The sequence below is a fragment of the Schistocerca serialis genome, chromosome 9, assembly GCF_023864345.2.
Source record: "Schistocerca serialis cubense isolate TAMUIC-IGC-003099 chromosome 9, iqSchSeri2.2, whole genome shotgun sequence".
Taxonomy (NCBI): Eukaryota; Metazoa; Arthropoda; class Insecta; order Orthoptera; family Acrididae; genus Schistocerca; species Schistocerca serialis.
Window position 1 is genome coordinate 119,497,354 of NC_064646.1, and position 20,183 is coordinate 119,517,536.

At 41.6% G+C, this 20,183-nt stretch overlaps 1 protein-coding gene across 1 annotated transcript in view; it reads left to right on the plus strand.

Annotated features, from left to right (window-relative positions):
- LOC126419409 (roundabout homolog 2-like) overlaps positions 1 to 19,801 on the plus strand; it is a 308,578-nt gene extending 288,777 nt beyond the window's left edge. The window contains exons 22-23 of the mRNA XM_050086597.1: positions 12,883 to 13,036; positions 19,363 to 19,801. Of these exons, the coding sequence (XP_049942554.1) occupies positions 12,883 to 13,036; positions 19,363 to 19,565 (357 nt within the window). The 3' untranslated portion in view covers positions 19,566 to 19,801. The remainder of the gene's footprint in view (positions 1 to 12,882; positions 13,037 to 19,362) is intronic.
- Positions 19,802 to 20,183: the final 382 nt, after the last annotated feature.

Here is a 20,183-nt window from a genome sequence, read left to right on the forward strand (position 1 = left end):
TGTCCTCTAAGTATACCAAGTGTCCCACGTGCAATTCACAAAGCACACTTAACAAGTCACTGCCAAAAGTTTATGGATCCCACCATTCAGTGGTCAAGACAAAACAAAACGATCGTCCTGTCTGCTAAAGACAAAATCTTTTCCACCACTCACAACGTGGAAACACCAGTCCTTCACTTTCCACATTATGTAAAGTCGCAGTCATCCTGTTTCACGGCTCCACAGTCCAGTACTAGTTATTAGCTGCTGGTAAAAAAAATGCTCGCCGGGCTCTGCCGCGCCTCGTCCATTCTGCAGTAGCGCCGCTGCGCGCGCCGTTGAGCAGAAGAAACCACCCGCTGTTGCCTCCGCGGGATACCTTCCCCAGTCGTAAGGGTGGCGGAACTCATGAATGGCCAGTGGTACGTGCGTGTCGCCCCAGGCCGTTGACCTGCTGTAGCGGGCGCGTGGAGTGTACCCCGTCCGACAGTGGAGTGGGGAGTGCCGCGGCTCTGTCGCCTGTCGCCACGGCATCGTCAGCTCGGCCCGCTAGCGGTATGGGCGTTACGACACCCAATCATTTAGCCTTCCGTGCATCTCGCAACATTACAGACAAAAGGAAATTCTTACATTAAAATTATACACCCTAGTTTTCTACACATACAACATCAACATTTATCTCTTTTCTATAGACAGCCCATACTCGTGCTATTCATTGTACCTGTCGTCCCTCATACAAAACATGAAAGTGTAAAAAAAAAACAAAAGGAATAATAAACAATCTATACAGCTCATAATTACAATAGCAAATAGTAGGCTACTCTAACATCCTATCACAGTGAAAGTATTAGAAACTTTATCCTAAAACTACAATATACAATGAACTTTTGTGCTCGTGACAGACTGAAATTAATACCCCTTGAAAGTGTTCTAACAAAAAAATAAGAAATAATCTACACAGCTCACAATTACCTACCACAGGTTATTAAATATTAAACTACTTTAACATCCTAACACAACAAACATTTTTAGAAACTGATGACTCTAAATCTACAACATACAATGCACCTTTGTGTTTGTGACAGACTGAAATTAGTATCTCTTTATACATTTTACATTTTATTATATATAACAACATTTCTAGGACATGTATGAACCATCCACATGATGTCAGATCCTGACCTGCCATCGAGGTTCATCCCAATCAAACAATACATAATAATGTTGTAGTTACAGAACGGTAGCATCCCCTTTACAGGAGTGTGCGCATTGATCACACTACTCTACGACTCTCACTCACCAGACATCACATTTTCCCTCTCATTCAATCCATAGATACACTAACAGAATAGGTCTAGAAGTCGGCTAACCTTAACACCACCACACTCACGACAACATACCATACCTTTGCTCCCTTATACTCATAACACCACCACACTCACGACAATATACCATACCTTTGCTCCCTTATACTCATAACACATAACACATGAAGCTGTTTCAGAGATAGCATTCCAGTCTCCGAATTCGTCCTTTCACTCTGGCACCTCTCTCCATCGGCTTACCTCCGCATTCGCTTTACCCATTAATCATTCTGCTAAACACCAACTTAGAATTGCGACATTTCATCTAAGAACAAAAATACACAAATTATTCAACCTGCAAAATAACTGTACACATTCTTGGTACCGTTTTGATTAGTTATCCTGGTACCAGGCTTCAACAACAACAACAATAAATATTATTTTTGCCAAATCGCAAATGTTATGCTAAGAATTAGATCTTACACTTATATTACATCTTACGTCAGTGTTCCACAACGTTCACCATCTGGATCTCATACTCCCTTTATGTCCTTTCACATTGTGCAGTTGTCCTCATCTCTTCATTCGTATTTCGGCTCTCCGTCCGTCCATTACTCCATCATTTCCTGGTCTTCCTTCGCCATTCGCATAAATCTCTATTGCAGCATACACAGGTCTCTCTGTAACATACATCTAAGACATCTCCACATTATTCAATTCTACTCACCTTTATTTACCACTGTTTCATCACGTCGAATCTCTATTTATTAATCACACTGCTTCACGTCGCTTCTTCCCTTACCTATCACCTTTATCCACTACTAGTTATCACGTCGCTTCTCTATCTACCATCTTTATTCCCTCATAAATCATCACGTCGTTTCTGCTTGATCCTTATTCATATGACAAAAAATACGTACATACACCACTCTATCGACTCCTGTTCATGACTCATTCGACCAGTGTATTCCGTCATACTTCCTGACATCCCGCCTGAAAATTCTTATGTTCGATTTTGACCCTGCACAACGTTACACACCACAAATAAATACACTGACTATCTACCATAAATTGCCTACTTTAGATCTATCCTTAACTTTTCCATAATTTGATGTTAGAAATGTGATGAAGCCCACGCGATTGTTTTCCCTTGATCGTCTCAATTAGTACAGCATTTTCCTGGACAATCCGCCTCACTCTGAATGGTCCACTATACACAGTAAAGAATTTGCTAGTTAGGAATCTAAGTTTACATGAAAATTAAATGTGTGCAGCGAATATAAAAGCTGGGAGAGATGGGACAGCCCAAGTGTTAGAAACTTTGGTGCTAGTGGTCTCTTTCACTAACACCAGATTCCGAAAAACCATACGCAGCATCTCATTATAACTGTCTCCACGACTATGACATACTATAGATCAGATGGCATCTAATTTAAATACTTCGATCACATTACTGATGTGACCTGTAACAGCAGTGTAAACGTACCCTATTCCATACAGATCATAATGTTTACTTTTTACATTACGTGTTAAGTACCTGCAATAGTCAAATCGCACTAATTGTACTGGACTCCTTGGCATTACTACATAACATTTTAGCAACTGGTTTCTTTGAAGAAACAGTTCTTTTACTTTACAGTTCGAAATAGAAATTTGCAAATTTTGGTCTGAGAGACCAGCCTAACAGATTCCATTACTGGTGTTTTATTCTCTGATCAGAAGTATGGTATTTGCACTCCTACATATCAGTAGAGTATGTCCGCTACATAGACAATTTTCAGTGCCAGCTGCATGTGTTTTAAGGCAAGATGCTAAGGGCTGATATGTTGGATTTGTTTCTCCTATCCATCAATCTATTACGACAAGAAAGAAATACCAGGATTCCATGCTCTCCTGTCATTCTGATAGTTTCTGCCGTTCCTATCCTCGACTCTGTCTGACCTATGAGTCGTGTCTCCGTTCACAATGTTGCTCTCGTTACCCAGTTCCTGTAAGAAGTGCTGAAATGACGCAGAATCGTTCAAGCCTCTGCCTGCTATCACTATATCTCTGCGCAATCTCACTGGCAACTTCGTTATACAGATCCTAATGAACTCCCCAGTTTCGTATGGCACATCCAAATACCTGTTTCGTCTCAGCATTTCCTGATAACACGACACTGGATCTCTTATACCACCTTCGTTACAATTTGGCATCATCAATATGCTTTGCTTAACCTGGTCCTGCTTACTTTTCGACCAGAATTCATTTAAAAATTTGTCACAAAACATCTTGTAGCTACTACAGTCTTTAATAACTTCCTGCATTTTCGCTCTAGCCTCGTCCCTCAAATGGTTACACACAAACTTCATTTTTAGGAGCGGTCCCCACGATGAAGGTAATGAATCTTGAAATTGAGACAGCCACAGGCATGGATGTTGGTAATTATCAGGATCCGGAAAACAAGTGTACGTTTGTACCGACACGAAGTGTCTCCTACATTCTTCTTCCGCATTTATGTTTTCCGACCTTGGGCTATACCCAGTTGGGTTTGCCACCTGTTTTATCCGACACAACCGTTCTTCTGACTCTCTGAATTCGTCTTGCTCTTTCTGCCTATTTTCGCTTTTTGAGTTTATCTCACTCTCCCTCTGCAATCCACCTGGTGGTGTGTCACCTTCGCTACTGCACGCTAATTGCAACTGTGCTAGTTCTTCCCTATGTTTCCTATTTGTTTCCAATTGTGCCTCTTTAAACTGTAATAGTGATTGTATCTCCTCCTGGTCGGCATAAACCTTTCGCTGCGTACTGTCAGAGCCTGTTTCGCCTCTTATACTGATCTTTTCTACATCTGCGCTAATCGTATTCATTCTGACCACTACCTCCGCAACTTCATCCCTGTGTTTATTTAGCGCCATTTCCTGCCGTGTGACTTGAGCTTCCACGCTGTCTAATGCCCCTTGTTTATCTGCCAGTAAGTCCCCCACTATCTCTTTGATTCGCTCATCCGGCCACACGCCCCTATGTTCTGTAATATCGCTTTCTATTGCACTTATTCGTACCTCCAAATTATTGGCTTTTTCTTTCACAGCATCACATTCTTGCTGCACCGCATCCAGATTCTTCTCCCCCTCATCTAACCGATTATTAACTGCGGACAGACGCTCATCGATAACTGTGTGTAGCTTCCTCATTGCCTCTTTATTTCCCTTATCAATTGCCTCCAATCTTTCCTTATTTGCTTCCAATCTCTCCTTAGTCTCCCTATCCATTGCTTCCAATCTCTCCTTAGCCTCCCTATCTCTCTCCTTATTCTCCCTATCTCTCTCCTTATTATCTCTATTGATTGCTTCTAATCTTTCGTTAGTTGCTTCAAATCTTTCCTTAGTCTCCCTACTCATCGCTTGTAAAAACTGCAGTATCACATCGTTATTTCCTACTTTCGACGCGCTCACCTCGTTCGCCTGAGAAACCGTAGCTTCGCTAAGGGTAGCTGCACTTTCACCGCGCACCTGGCGTAGTCTCGGCTCGCCCGCGTCGTCGGGAAAAGCCCGCGTTTGTGGACAAAGCCCACCGCATAAAGGTTCCCCTTGCAGCGGTCCACTGAACAATACAGCCCGTTCGGAGCGTTTGTCTTTCTCGCTCATTAACCCATGGTCAACAGCTACTTCCTGCTGCACTGCTACGTCCACCCCAGAATCGCTATTCTCCATGGTGGCTACACTTTTCGACTGCGACCTAGTTACTACGGACATTACGCAAAAAAAATTATGAAACGATCTTCCAGCCTTGTGCGATATAGCAATTAATTACATAAAATAAAATAAAAGATCCTCACCAATCCAGAAAGAATTTGCAAACAGAAAAAATTTTACTTCTTAGCGCTATCACAATACATTCCATAAAAAAAATCTTAACAGCAAACCCTAACAACAAAATATCCTAACAAAAACGATCCTGGCAAAGGAATCCTGGCAACAAATTAAATATCCTGGTAACAAAATTATCGTGGCAAAAAACGGAATCCTGGCAACAAATTAAATATCCTGGTAACAAAATTATCGTGGCAAAAAACGGAATCCTGGCAGGGTCGAAATTATGAGAGGCACCCACTTGCCTTTCTCATACTGTGGCATCAAGCAGTCAGGCCTGCAAGATGAGTGGTTTGCCAAGCGAGTGGAATCTTCCTTAATTTATCGAGCAACATGAATTCTCGTATCTTACTATTTAGTTACAAATTATCCTCCTGTATGAATAATACGCAACGGAAACACGCATCTGACTATCAGTGATTTATAGAACTCTGACTGTACACTACGCTCTGGCAATACCACATTTACCTTTTGTCTTTGATTTAACGGCTTTTATATAAATTCGGGACATTACGATAACATACAATTTAATGAAAAAGGCCACCAATCTCTTTCTTTTCACTATTTGATTTATTCCTAAACACACAAATTCTACAACCTACAACAAAATCACATGAGAAATTCCGCCCAGTGGGCATGGCTTTACGTTAGTGAATCTCTATACTATGGTCTCGTAATCTATTTACCGCAACAGTGTACTCCCTGGATCGGATGGTGGATCTTTTATTATACCTCACACTTCGCCTCTCACAATAATCCTCACGAAACTTTCCTCCAGATCGAGCGATACAGAAGGAACAGGCATACCCACAAATCTTTCGAAACTACCTTGCTACTCCCATGCAAAACACACATACCCAAATTACAAGACATACACAACACAACAATATGAAATATTACACAAAGAACGGTTACAACTTCATCACTTTCCGCTTTCCCACTTCAATATTTATCCCAGTTTCACACGACACTGCCCCACTTTGTAATTCTACTTTCCTACTGTGAACTCTGGAGATAAACGCACGTCTTCCTGTGCAATGCAAGCCATGTGGCGTTGCTGGAAAAACGGCCGACTCACCTTGATTCTCTCTCAGAGTTTAAATTCAGCGTCACACGGAATGATATTTCTTAAATACTTCAACTTATGATACACACGCTATTTCTTAAATATTTCAGCTTATTGTACACACGCTATTAATTCTTAAATATTTCAGCTTATTGTACACACGCTATTAATTCTTAAATATTTCAGCTTAAGCTCACGGAAGTATCTCAACTTATAACTACACGTGGGCTCTTTGTGACCGTTGGTTTACTACAATCCCCTTAAAATTACCTGCCTCACTTTGTAATTTTCCCCACAAAAGGTCCTGTGAAAGAGAAATTATTAATTCTAACTACTCTTAAATATTCCACATCCATACCATGCCTCCACTCATTCATTCCGGAGCACAACAAAAAAACAGGTCTTTACAGCAGAAGGTTCAGCGGCAGAGTACCTGAAACATGGCCGTATTCCGATTCTCTCGCACCTCTCTCGAAGTGGGAGAAGCACCTTGCTACCTCATTGGTCAGCCACATTTCAGACGCTCAAAGCTCTGGTAACTTCCATCTCTTTGGTCTCACCAAAGGTAGCCAAAGGATCGACTCAAAGATGATCATATATTCCGATTCACTATCTGTGGTTAGCAGACGACCATACATTCATTCCTTTCACAGATCTCACCAAACTGGATGTAGGGATTTATTTTGAGGGAGTGCACATGTGATCAATTAAATAAATAAATTGTCATTCTTTCCCACACTGGTATCCGGCTTCGCTGTATTAATTGAAATTGAGTTACTTTTACACAAAAAATGTGTTGTTCTGACAAGAATTTCGTACCTATTTTCAATGTTGGGCGGTACTGTACCCTTTCAAGTTAACTAACTGTAATGATACAAAATCGATGCATGACCTGCAACGAGCACAGAAAGATGGCTACGGACAGTTAATCGACAACTTAAATTTCTTTTGATTGTAGTGGTAAAGGAGAGAGCACTTTCAAGTGATATTTCGTACAATATTAGTTCGAGTATTTTCGATGTTCGTCAGGACGAACTGACAGAAGAGGTAGATAAAATTTATAACGTTGCTACTAGGGTGGTTATTGATTGTTTCACACTTAACTGAAAGATTAAGGGGCTGCTCAGGGAAGTTACACGGAGGTCCTTGGAAGGAAATGCTCTTTTCGGAGAACTTTGTGAGGGAAATTTAGAGAACAAATATTTGAGTCAGAGTATAATTAAGACTCAGTCGTGTAAACATCTGGTACAAAGTCCGTAAGAAGAAGAACAAAGAGATTAGGCCGTGCACAGAGGCATACAGAGAGCAATGTAGATACGAGAAACCCGCCGGTATCTCTTTACTGTGTACCGCAATTAATACAAACTTCGTGGCAGGAAGTCTCTTCATGCCTGGCTTCACCTGAAAGGCACCAGTCATGCAGTTAATGTCACGTAAGAACTTCTTTTACAGCTATTAACGCGTTTAAGGTTGCTTTGTGTGCTGGGGTTGAGGTATTGTAACCTCCCCGCAAAAATTAAAGAAAACGACAATATTTAAATGTTAATCGGAATACAGCCAAGTGTAACCTCCCCGCAAAAATGATGGAAAATAATTAAATGTGAATGGACATCGTGCTAAACGTAACCTCCCAGGAGAAATAAAGAAAATTCTATGATAATGAAAACGAGCCAAATGTTTGCTCCCCACAAAAATTATAGAATAATAATGACCCAAAGGTAAAATCGACACAAAAATTAAGAAATGAAGATTAATCCTTAAACCCACAATAATAGGCCAGCATCGCTGACCTTAGGCCCTGTGCAGTAATTAATCTAATAAATTGATTCTGGGAGGAAAAGCATAGGAAATATTGTTTCAATTGGAATGATTCTTTTCTTAAAACGATTGCTTTGAAAAGAAAATTATTATTGGGTCAATTCTTGAACAAATTAATTATAATTAACATATGTTACATTATCAGATGTGCGCAATGCTGCTTCATTACCTTATTTAACAATATACCTCGTCCCGAACCTTGACCAGAGATGGAAAGGCCGCACGCCGTCGACCCATGCCGACGCCCGCTCAGTACGACTGTCGGCTGACTACTTCCTCTCGCGACTCGCTACACACAACTTCCGACCGAGTCCAACTCGCAACAGAACTCTCGCGCAGTCGAGCGCAGGCTAGCCACGATAAATAACTCTCCGGTCAGAGATTCTGTCATGCCTCGCCATCGCTGGTACTGAATACATACGCGTTTCATAACCCTCCACGGGGAGGGGGGGGGGGGGGGGCTGAGTCATTTGGACTTGCCATGAGCAACAAATTTTTTCTTAATTAACTTTACAATTACAGCATATGTACAGATGTAGAACATGACGTAAATATGGTGCACATGCACCAAGTACAAAACATATTAGACAATGACAAAATGTGAGTACAAAACATATTAACAAATGACATAAGTGCACATGCACTGAAAAATTCTTAAACGTTTTCACAACAAATAAACATAATGAGTACAAATCTCATTGACAAATGACATAAGTGCACATGTACTGTAGTTCAGAACATATCAGCAAACCAAAATGCACATACAATGAGTTTCAATCATGTTAGAAAAATGACAAAAGTGCACACGCACTGAAAAACTCTTTAGCATTTTCACAGCAAATAAACGTAATGTCAAAAAAAATCAAGTTGACAAGTGACATAAATGCACATGTACTATAGTTCAGAACATATCAGCAAATCGAAAAAAATGTATAGGCCATGAATACAAATGATGTTACTAAAAAAAAATGATTTTCACTATGTTACAAGAATTAGGATAGGAAAGGGAAGGATTGCATCATGGTTGTAGCACTTTAGGTTGCACGCAGCTGCACTGAAAGTCCATATCTTTCCACAGAAGTACAACACCAAGTGAGACAATCTGAAGTTCTTTTCCCAGAAGTGTTTATCAGCGTAGCCAAGACACTGAAATGTCGTAGTAATATTCCATGTTATCATTTTGGCAGTACATCAGGTACACCAAACAGTGGGACCATAATAACGTCTCCATCGCTCACGGTGGTGGACAGCATGTCGTGTCAACACCACGCTCTTACAAGGCACACCAACGTAGAATTAGTGCAAAAGCCAAATATAGTGCTCCATGATCAAGAGGATGTACAGGACAAATGGATATTGCAGTAATTCAAGGTAGTTAGGTCAGAAGGTGAAGGACATTAAGTCACATACTAGTATTCATTGGGAATTACATTAGTAGTTTGCGGCAGTCATAGCCCAGTTATTGAACATTTCTGTACCATGTATGTAGTATTACAGAAAAATGTTCATTAATTGTTTTACAGAGAACATTGGCATTCATTCCCTAATTACAAATCATCAGAAGTCATTACTTAAAACAGGAGGTAGTCAATAACATAGTATTACAGAATAATGTTGATAATTAATCACTGGCCATCCCAATACAGTAATCAGTAGCATTCATTTCCCAGTTACAAAGCATTATTAATTAATCATTGGTCATCCCAATACAGTAATCAGTAGCATTCATTTCCCAGTTACAAAGCATTATTAATTAATCATTGGTCATCTCAATACAGTAATCAGTAGCATTCATTTCCCAGTTACAAAGCATTATTAATTAATCATTGGTCATCCCAATACAGTAATCAGTAGCATTCATTTCCCAGTTACAAAGCATTGTTAATTAATCATTGGTCATCCCAATACAGTAATCAGTAGCATGCATTATTCAAGTGACATACTATTCAGAGCTAATCAGAATTACTCAGAACTCTCTTAAACTGGTATCATTATTTGGGACTGGTAATACATTTTTTGTTGTTAGCAATGCATTGCTTTGGGTAATTATAGGGGAAAGCAAGAAGAAAAAAAAGAAATTGCATCTGGGTTGTTCCTGTAAATGAAAATGTGTAACGTCATTCGTCATGAGTCAGCTGTAGCAAGGTTATGAAACAAATAGAGTATATGTAATCACATTCATAAATGACATAGATTTAATGAACAACTGCTTATAGCACATTAATTTCATAAATAATTTCTCCTGGAAAAATATATAAAAAATGGATTATTAAGCTGAAAGAAGAAACGCATTTTATGCTGAAAAGTAGTGAACTTCGAATTAACAGGTAGTGAAATGTGTATAAAGATGTGTTCCATAGCTGTCCTTTCCAAAACCTTCAGTCATTATACTATTCAATATAACACCTGCTGTCAAAGCGAACTGCAACAAATACTTAAATAACTACATAGCATGAATACATAACTTCCACATTATCCTCATCTGTAAAGAAAAAAACTTCATTATCCATCACTTCATTATCTATATTATCATAACTCCATTATTATCGTCACCTGTAAAGAGAAACTTCATTATCCATAGTAGCATATTCTTCATCATTATTCATCAGCATTCATTATCATCTGCAAAAAGATCACTTCATTACTCATTATACAACTATTCCTTATTTCTATCATATTTCATCGCTAAAACTAAGATGTGTAGTTCTGTCTGACAGCCTGCATCAATCGCCTCGTATTCTGAAAGAAAAAATTAGTTAAGACTGCTATTCTACGATGTGTATAGTATATTCTTGTTAATGCTTGTTAATTCTGATCCATTTACTCTTCATCACGAAGTATTGCATTCTCTTTCGTTCATTCCGAAGATGAAATTCCCATTTTGTTTAATTTATTTCTTTCACGCATCATTTCTTTCTTATATAACAATATACCTCGTCCCGAACCGTGACCAGAGACCCATGTCGACGCCCGCCGACTCCTCACACATGGTTCCTTTGAGAGGGCACGTACGACTTCCTCCCCATCCTTCCCTAATCCGATGAGACCGATGACCTCGCTGTTTGGTCTCTTCCACTAAAACAAGCCAACTCAACCCAAGTTCAAACCAGGACTGCTCATCGGTCAGTATAGCGTCAACTGACGAACCAAATGCAAGATGTTGCAGTTCGCTTTTAGCTCCGAAACAGAATTATTTCCGTCTTGAATTTGCTCGCACAGGTCAGCTTCAATCGCCGTCAGTAAAGCGAGCGTGATTAACAGTTTTTTTTTTTTTTTTTTCACTATGGGACTCAACTGCTGAGGTCATTAGTCCCCTAGAACTTAGAACTAGTTAAACCTAACTAACCTAAGGACATCACAAACACCCATGCCCGAGGCAGGATTCGAACCTGCGACCGTAGTGGTCTTGCGGTTCCAGACTGCAGCGCCTTTAACCGCACGGCCACTTCGGCCGGCGATTAACAGTTCAGAGGCATGTTGCTGATCGCCGTTTTCTCGGATACACTGCACATCTAGAGGCTGCGGTTAGGTTAGGATACGAGTGTAAATTCAGGGTTACAAAACCTGTTGTCTGCCGCAGTTCAGTCATGGATCATTTAAAATCATCCGTGGAAAAAGCGTCTCGCGTTTCCGACAAAGATACCTCATATTAGCGCGTTCCAACATCGCTCCACGTTACGTGAACAGCATTTCAACACTTGTGAGTTGATTCACCGTATTTTCGTGTCGCCTTTAACCAAACGATAGCCGATGTGGCAACACTGCAGCGCGAAGTGACGGACGTCAACTACCAAGTAATTTTGAACGGGCTATACGTGGTGTTTTCGTAAGGTTGCGCAAAAATTTAACAGGACATAGAGGATGCTCCACTGAACCATTTGAGTTAGCGAATCTGTCTTCGGAGAAGCGAGCTTAAGGAGTCAATAGGAATAAAATCACAGTACTGAGTAATTTTTTATTTATATTACGTATAGTTAACTGCAAATACCATCACTGATACAATGAACATAGCGTCTGTTCTGTTTCTTACAAAACGTGTTAAAACTGACGACCTAAACCTCAATGCAAGTGTGACATTGGCGAACAAGTTTCTGACGCACCCTTGCTAATATTCCTGGCGTGGTTCGAATGACATCACAGGCAGCTGCAATTCTGGCAACTAATTCCATCACCTTATCTAATGTGATCTCATTAGCAAGTGACTTTAGCAATCCCATAGGAAATAATGAAGGACCTACAGGGTAGGTGATGTCGCAGGTCATGCAATGGACCTCTCCTTCAAATCCAGTGACCAGGAAACACTTCCTAGTAAGCAGGCTCGTCCTCCTCGTTTCTTTGCAGGAAATGAAAAATGTACATGTAAATGAACAGCATCGTATGTGTAAACTTGTACGCATGTTAGATGTAAATCAGCCGGGAAACATCAATGCTAGACATACTTCCATATCTCCTTAAGCTGGCTTCTCTGACCCCCGATTGCCTACCTCAAATTGTTCAGTGGAAAATTCTCTATGTCCTATTACATTTTTGCACGCTCTTGCGGAAACACCCTGTAGACGATAACACAACTAACAGCTGCTACGCACACGCGCAACACTGCCACCCCCACCCTACCACTGCAGGTCAACTGAACACGTGCAGTCGAGATTTGAGTGTGCTGCCAACTTTATTCACGCCGCGAGGCTCGCCGTTGCCGAGAGATTTCGCAAACTCACGGTACCATAAATCTGAACGAAATTGTTGATGAAGAGTGCCTGCGCTGTCGCCTTGTCAGCTTGGGGCTCACAGCGGTGCCTTGCGACGCTTTCGCTTTAAGCCAGCCTTGCTTGTACCCGTAGTGAATATACGCGCGTGGTGTGCGCAGGAGGGGGGTGCGTGCCGGCACCGCTGCCGCCGCCGCTGCCGCGTCCCCCGGCGCTGTCACCATCAGCGACCCGCCTCCCCCACCGCCAGCTCCGACTCCGGCAGCGGCTGCGCCGGGGCGCCCTCGCCCATGGAGGACGTCGAGCCCGCCACAGGTAAGTCCGTCTCCAACAATCCAGTACTCTCTCCGGGCGCCTGGTCAGTTACTTGCTTCAAACAACCCAGTGGGTGACGAAAACCAGTCATGTGACACTGTTGAAAACACAAGATGTTTCGACGAGTGTCACGGTCATCATTTTCTGCTGATGTATCGGAGCATATAGTATGTCCGTATACACAGGGTGAATCACCTACAACTTGCCCCACAAATATGGCGGAAATTGAAAGCGTTTTCGATCTGCTGTTTTCAGAGAATGGATTGATAAGTCAGCGGCTCGTATTGTTAGCCAATGGACAAATTGTAATAATACTTAGAAAGAGTATCTGTGTGAATAAATGACGTTTTTTATATGGGAAAATGCCTGTTAACACCAACAAAGTAAAAGTATGGTAAATTAGACTGTCAGAGGTGTTTTTTGCAGGATTCTAGTGCGAATCATTTCGAGATATCGTACATAGAAAAGTTTCCAAACCTACATTTAATTATGCCATTCAACTCGCGTAGTTGCTACGTATGATGTTGCTGCGTTTGCTTACGGCTTGCTTGTGTGTTCCTTGAGTGCATTGCGACTTGCTAGAGTGACGACAGAAGAGGAGGTTCAAAATGGTTCAAATGACTCTGAGCACTATGGGACTTAACTTCTGAGGTCATCAGTCCCCTAGAACTTAGAACTACTTAAACCTAACTAACCTAAGGACATCATACACATCCATGCCCGAGGCAGGATTCGAACCTAAAACCGTAGCGGTCACGCGGTTGCAGACTGTAGCGCCTAGAACCTCTGGGCCACTCCGGCCGGCAGAAGAGGAGGAAATTAATGCTCTTGCTCCTGTTGCAGTCGATGTGCACATTAGCTTCCTCGCAATCTCACATAGTGGAATGAGTCACGCAAGTGCACGAAATGTTCCCCATCGACATCCGTATCACATCTCTCTCTCATCTCTCTCTGTCCATCAAGAGCTGCATGGAAACGATTATGAGAGTCGTGTTAACTTCTGTACGTGGGCATTGCGACACGATACTCCAGACTTATCACGTATCCTGATTAGTGCTGAAGCGGCATTTATAAACCAGGGCGCGGTAAACCGCCGAAACGTGCGCTATTGGTCTGTTGAAAATCCCCATTGGCCTTGTCAGGTAGAACGTCAGCATCCATGAAGTGTAAATTTGTGGTGTGGGAAAGTGAGTCATCAGCTCATAATCCTGTGTTCCATAGACAGAACACTGGGCCGGCCGGATTGGCCGAGCGGTTCTAGGCGCTACAGTCTGGAACCGCGTGACCGCTACGATCGCAGGTTCGAATCCTGCCTCGGGCATGGATGTGTCTGATGTCCTTAGGTTGGTTAGGTTTAAGCAGTTCTGAGTTCTAGGGGACTGATGACCTCAGAAGTTAAGTCCCATAGTGCTCAGAGCCATTTGAACCATTTTTTTAGAGCGGAACATGAATGCGCACATGTGTCGCAACCTCTTCACCATCTTCCACGGAGACTGGAAGATATTTCTCTGCAAGCTAAGAGGAACGTGTGGTAACAACATGAAGGCTGCCCAGCCCATAGTGCACGAAGTACTGCAGCATGTCTTCACGAATTGTTTCCAAATCGTCGGATTCGACAAAGAGGACCTGTACCTTAGCCGGCATTTTTCCCGAATTTGACGCTTGTAGAAGTTTTTCTGAGGGGAAGGCTGAAAGACTCTGTTTACAAGGACATTCAAACTACACCCGATGTTATGCAACGACGTATTACTGCAACCTGCTCAGATATTTCCACTCAAATGCTAGAACGTGTGCAGCAGTCGTTCCATACCAGATTGGAAGCGTGTATTGCCGCTACCGGTGGTCATTTTGAACACAACCTGTCATGGTCATTTGTCTCGTTACAGGGCAGAATCCACATAACTAGTGTATGCACTTGTGTTACTCTGTAGTGTGTGCCACCATATGTAGTGTAGGAGTGTCGCTGAAGGTGATAATTATGAAACATCGCTGTTTTTCAACAGTATCTTGTGGCTGGAAACCTGGGACCTATTGATCAGCAGCAACTACCACTTACGTCCACATTGAGAAATCCAGTCACTATCTTAATAAACTTTGCTGTAGCTTTCTAGTTATGCCTTAACACTGATCTTCTCTCGAATCATCCTCTGCTTGAAAGAAAGTTGATTCCTTTTGTCATTCATGTGGACGTCCAAGGATGCAGCATTTGACGCAAGCGCTTAAAAATGGCCTCAGTCCGCAGTGAGTTAAACTGTATAGCCAGATAGTCAGCAATTTTTCAGACACTAATGTATTAACGAAAGGAAACGCAACGCTCAGTATTTGTGAATCTCACAAATTCAGAGGTATGTTAAAACATAACGCTGGAGGCACAGTTATGAAACAGCCAAACTCCTTTTCATTCAAGTGGCGATTCTGTTTCCTTGTTTCCTAAGATTCCCGTTTAATTCCTCTTGCTCCTTCTCAAAGTTTCTGCAATCCAGAAATCTGTTGGCTTCTTTTAAGCCTATCGAGGAAAAAACGGTTCATGCTAAAGCTTTACTTGATGGAGGTGGCTCGGATAGCAGACTTTTCCAGAGCACAGTCTAATGACCGGTGGATTGAGGCGTTTGTCGACATCCAAATAATAAAATCTTGGATTTAAATTACTTCTCAGTTCTGTAATAAATACTGTAAACATATTCTGGTTTCTATAGGTTCATTCTAGGTAATTTCGAATCCAACTTCTCATACCAAACGCATGAAGCCTGCCTTAAATCACAAATTTCTGTCTTTAGATGGGAGGCTTAGTCTCCTCTGCCTTCTTCACGTAGCGTATGCGTTGACGAATGTAGACTTCTTCATCGAGATCACCTTATAGCGTCATGGTTGGTGCATCCATGTGGTCAGTGTAAAGATCAACTTCAGTTGCTATAGTTAACAAGTTACAGCTCAAGAATGATGAATAGCAGCCGAGAACGTTTCATCAGAGTCCAATCTCGTATATGGCGATAACTTTTTGCGACAAAGCAAGGTTTATAGTGTTCAATATCATCACCTGCCATTCCTCAGGCATCGATTACCTATTTCTGGTTCCCTTTCTGTCTGATGTTACGTTGACCAAATTCCAAGTTTCATTTTCAAATAACAACTTGGATTCATCAGTTAAGGCATAGGTTAAAGATGGTTATTAAATATTCCTTTTTCGTTTTGATTCGTCTGCCAGTAGGTGGACCATATCTTTCCAGTGCCTCCTTCTAAGTGAGAAAGACACCTGTATAAGGGTGACCAATACATTACCTCTTATAGTGTCCACGGTATTGTCATCAAAAGTCTCAAAATCTGGTTTAAAATATTTTAAATTTTTTTCTTTGCTTAATCTCCTTCACCCGTTTGTTAGCCAAAATATAAACTGTTGAGATAAAGATATGCTCTGTCTGCATTGTTACGAACTTGTGTGGGCTTAGATCGAGGAAAATGAAACATCAAGTATTATGAACGTTAAAAAAGTGTTTTTACTGTGAAATTAAAACACAAGAAAGACAGGCATTTCTAAGGTACATGTCTCTGTATAACAGTGTAATCAAATTTTATTGATGGGTGACATTTAATCTGATGTTGATCCATCAACTGATTGCAACTGACATTAACCGATCGAAAGCAGCCGAACACCCATTAGCGGAAATTTATATGGGATGCTTCCCATCTTCACCATTATGATGACTTGAATTCTGTTGAAAAACTTTCAGTCAGGCGTCTGAATGTGGAGGAATGGCAGCTCATTCCTCTTCAAGAGCCGAAACTAAAGCAGGTAGTTTTGTGGGACGCTGGTGTCTGGAACGAAGTCGAGGTTAAAAAAGTGTTCCATTGGGTTCAGGTCGGGACTGTAAGCTGGCCTGTCCATTTCAGGAATGTTATTGTCCACAGACCATTGCCTGGCAGATACTGCCTCATGACAGAGTTGCACTGTCACGCTGATGCAATCATCGCCTCCGAAGTCTTTCTCTACAGCACGTTGAACACAATGCTGTAAAATGTGTTCATATACTTCTGCACTCACCCTTTGCTTAAGCACAATAAGTGGGCCATCCCCCATACCATAAAACCACTTCCTCTATACTTCGCTGTAGCCAATAGAGATGAAGACAAGTGACGTTCTCCAGACGTTCTCCAAACCCAAACCCTTCCATCGGATTTCCACAGGTTATACCGTTATTTATCACTCCAAATGACTCGTTTCCAGGCATCCACTGTCCAGTGACGTCGGTCTTTATACCATCTCAAGAATCGCTACAGAAATGTCTGGCTTTTCAGAAGATGCCCGACCATTGTACCCCATTCTTTTTAATTTCTTACACACAGTCGTCGTATTGGCTGACTGCTGGTAGCTCTTGAGTGATTCCTCCCACTGATTTCAAGTGATTTTATACAACCATCCTCCTTAGTGCTGAACAGCCCATGTCCGTCAGTACACGATGTTTGCCTGGTCCTGGTTTAGTTGTAGTTGTTCTTCGCAGTTCACATCACCAACAGTGGACCTGAACAATTTTAGAATGGTTGGAATGTCCATGATGGATTTGTTACTCAGCTGACATCCAGTGATTTGTCCATTTCGAAGTCACTGACCTTTCTTGACCGACACGTTTTGCTGTAACTGCTTCTTTTGGCCTACTGACCAAACCACACTCCGCGCCTTCTTTTATACTGGTGGGGGCGCATTACATACGGATTACTTTTGACCAGATAGTGTACAGTGACACTTACAGACGTTGGAAATTCGAAACATGTCTTACCTTTCTGCACACTGAACCAGTAAACCTGCATGCATGAGAATTGCGTTGACAGGCACCAGCAGGCCGGTTTACGACCCGTCTGACATAAGCCACCCCTTGGGCTGCCAAGCTGAGAGGAGGGTCAAGTTAAAAAAAATGGCTCTGAGCACTATGGGACTTAACACCTGAGGTCATCAGTCCCGTAGACTTAGAACTACTTAATCCTAACTAACCTAAGGACATCACACAACTCCATGCCCGAGGCAGGATTCGAACCTGCGACCGTAGCAACAGCGCGGTTTCGGACTGAAGCGCCTAGAACCGCTCCGACACAGCGGCCGGCGAGGGCCAAGTGCGCCCAAGATTTGTACACAGTGCATCACAGTAGTGAAAACTGACACGGATGGAATGAGGGAAAAAGGGGGGGGGAAGAGGGGGAAGGGGCGCCAAATGTACATCGATTAGTGTTCGGGAACCGGCCGTGGGTACCAACGAACTCTTCTTCAACAGTTGTCATTGGTCAGAGGAATCATGTACTCCTCTATGAAGATAACCCGATGGTATTGGTCCCGATTCGTTCCAGGCGTTCCAGTGCCCACTTTGATAGCGCATTCACGGTATTAGACGATTTGTACTGTTGTTCTTTATTGGATACCCTGAGGCCAAACAGACTATGATCGCAGTATCTCGTCATTTTGTACAATGTCAAACCGCGAGATTTCCTTCTGTAACATCATACTTCAAATTATTAGGTTCTCCGTCAGCCGTGGTCCCATTGCACATAACGGTTTGCTCTAGAAGCAAAGATTAGAAAGAAAATCCTCAATTACATCACAGTTTTGATGTCAGTAGAAGATTTCTGTTGATGAAGTGTTTCTTCGGGTGCGACAGCTTTCTTTTGATGACTCCTTTGATTTTTCCTATCTTTTCTAAGCTTTTTTTTTCGTTGATACAAGGATTGTTTAATTTTTTTCCTCTTCCTTTCTTATTCTTCTGTTTAACAAGTAGCTTTTATGACTTCTCTCCATAACTTTAGCATTTTCCTTGCTGACACCCAACTAAAATACCTTGCTGTGTTGGCTGTATGTTCCGTCTAACATATCTTGCAAGCCATTCCAGCGCATATGAGGAAAAATTGTATCATGTACGATTCTCGCACCTTATGCTTTTGTATTCTTATGCATAACACAATTTTTAGCGTCTGTGAAATATTACAGTTTCTTAGTACTTTCCTCAAGTACATGAATATTTCCATCAGCTTCAATAAGCGGAAAAAACACCCAGAAACACATCCCGTTTGTACGTCTACTGCACCATCCTCATCAAAGAATAGCGCGCAGTTGCATAATTTACATGTGAACATCACATGTTGCTCAGTACAAATTACTTTAAGAAATTTATGACTGTCTCGCGTTCGCTCAAGATGATCTGGATCACCCCGATCTTTTCTTTCGAGAAAAAGTTGGTAATTATGGAGGGTTGTCTCAACAGCTAGACAATCCCTTGAACCATTTGTTTTGGTATAGTTGATTGAGTGTGCTATGTAAACTAATGACTGTTTTTCTCCCTTTGCAGACGAGCTTCCCGGATACGCGAAATTGGATTACCCAAACTCCCAGTCACCCAACAGCGAAACGAGTGCTAGCGTAGAAGATGGGCACAGAATCCACGAAACTTGCTCAGACGAGAGGTGCGGCCGTAACAACCGGATTTCGTGGACAACGTCCAGCTCCGCGGATGCCAACAACTCTGTGTCGGATGTGAAGTATACGGTCTGATTTACGAATCTTGCTCATAGTGTGATGTCTGTTTACCATGTGTGATTTTAAAAAAAAGAGATGAATCTCTGGTTCGTCTGACGAAACGTAATACTTCATTTTTGATGTATTTTACAAATTAGTTTTAGACACTCATACCTGTATCAAATGTTTTGACTGTGTATTTTAGTACTGTAAATACGTTTTGTAGAATACGAAAATGTTGCTTAGAGAAGCAGCATAAATATATCTGTGCAAAGCATACGTATTGAATATATATATATATATATATATCATGTACAACTGTTTGGAATAAATTTTCGGAACAATTAGACTTGATTTTACTTGACTTTTGAATTACCTCAATTAGTTGTTACGGCTCAGCCAAGACTGTTGTAAGAATGCCCATCTTTATCCTCCTCTGTCCTCCACTATCGTGTCACATCCATAGCAAAGCGTGTTACAGATGATATTTCTTCTCAAACACATGCCTACATTCCTTTATAAACACAGAACAGAACATAATCGATTTCTAACGATATTTCCAAGAATAGTCCACAAGTTATAACCTGTTCTTTGTAAACCAGTTACAGTCACAACCCAGTACCGTCTATAGATGAACGCAGGTTTTCGCTGTCA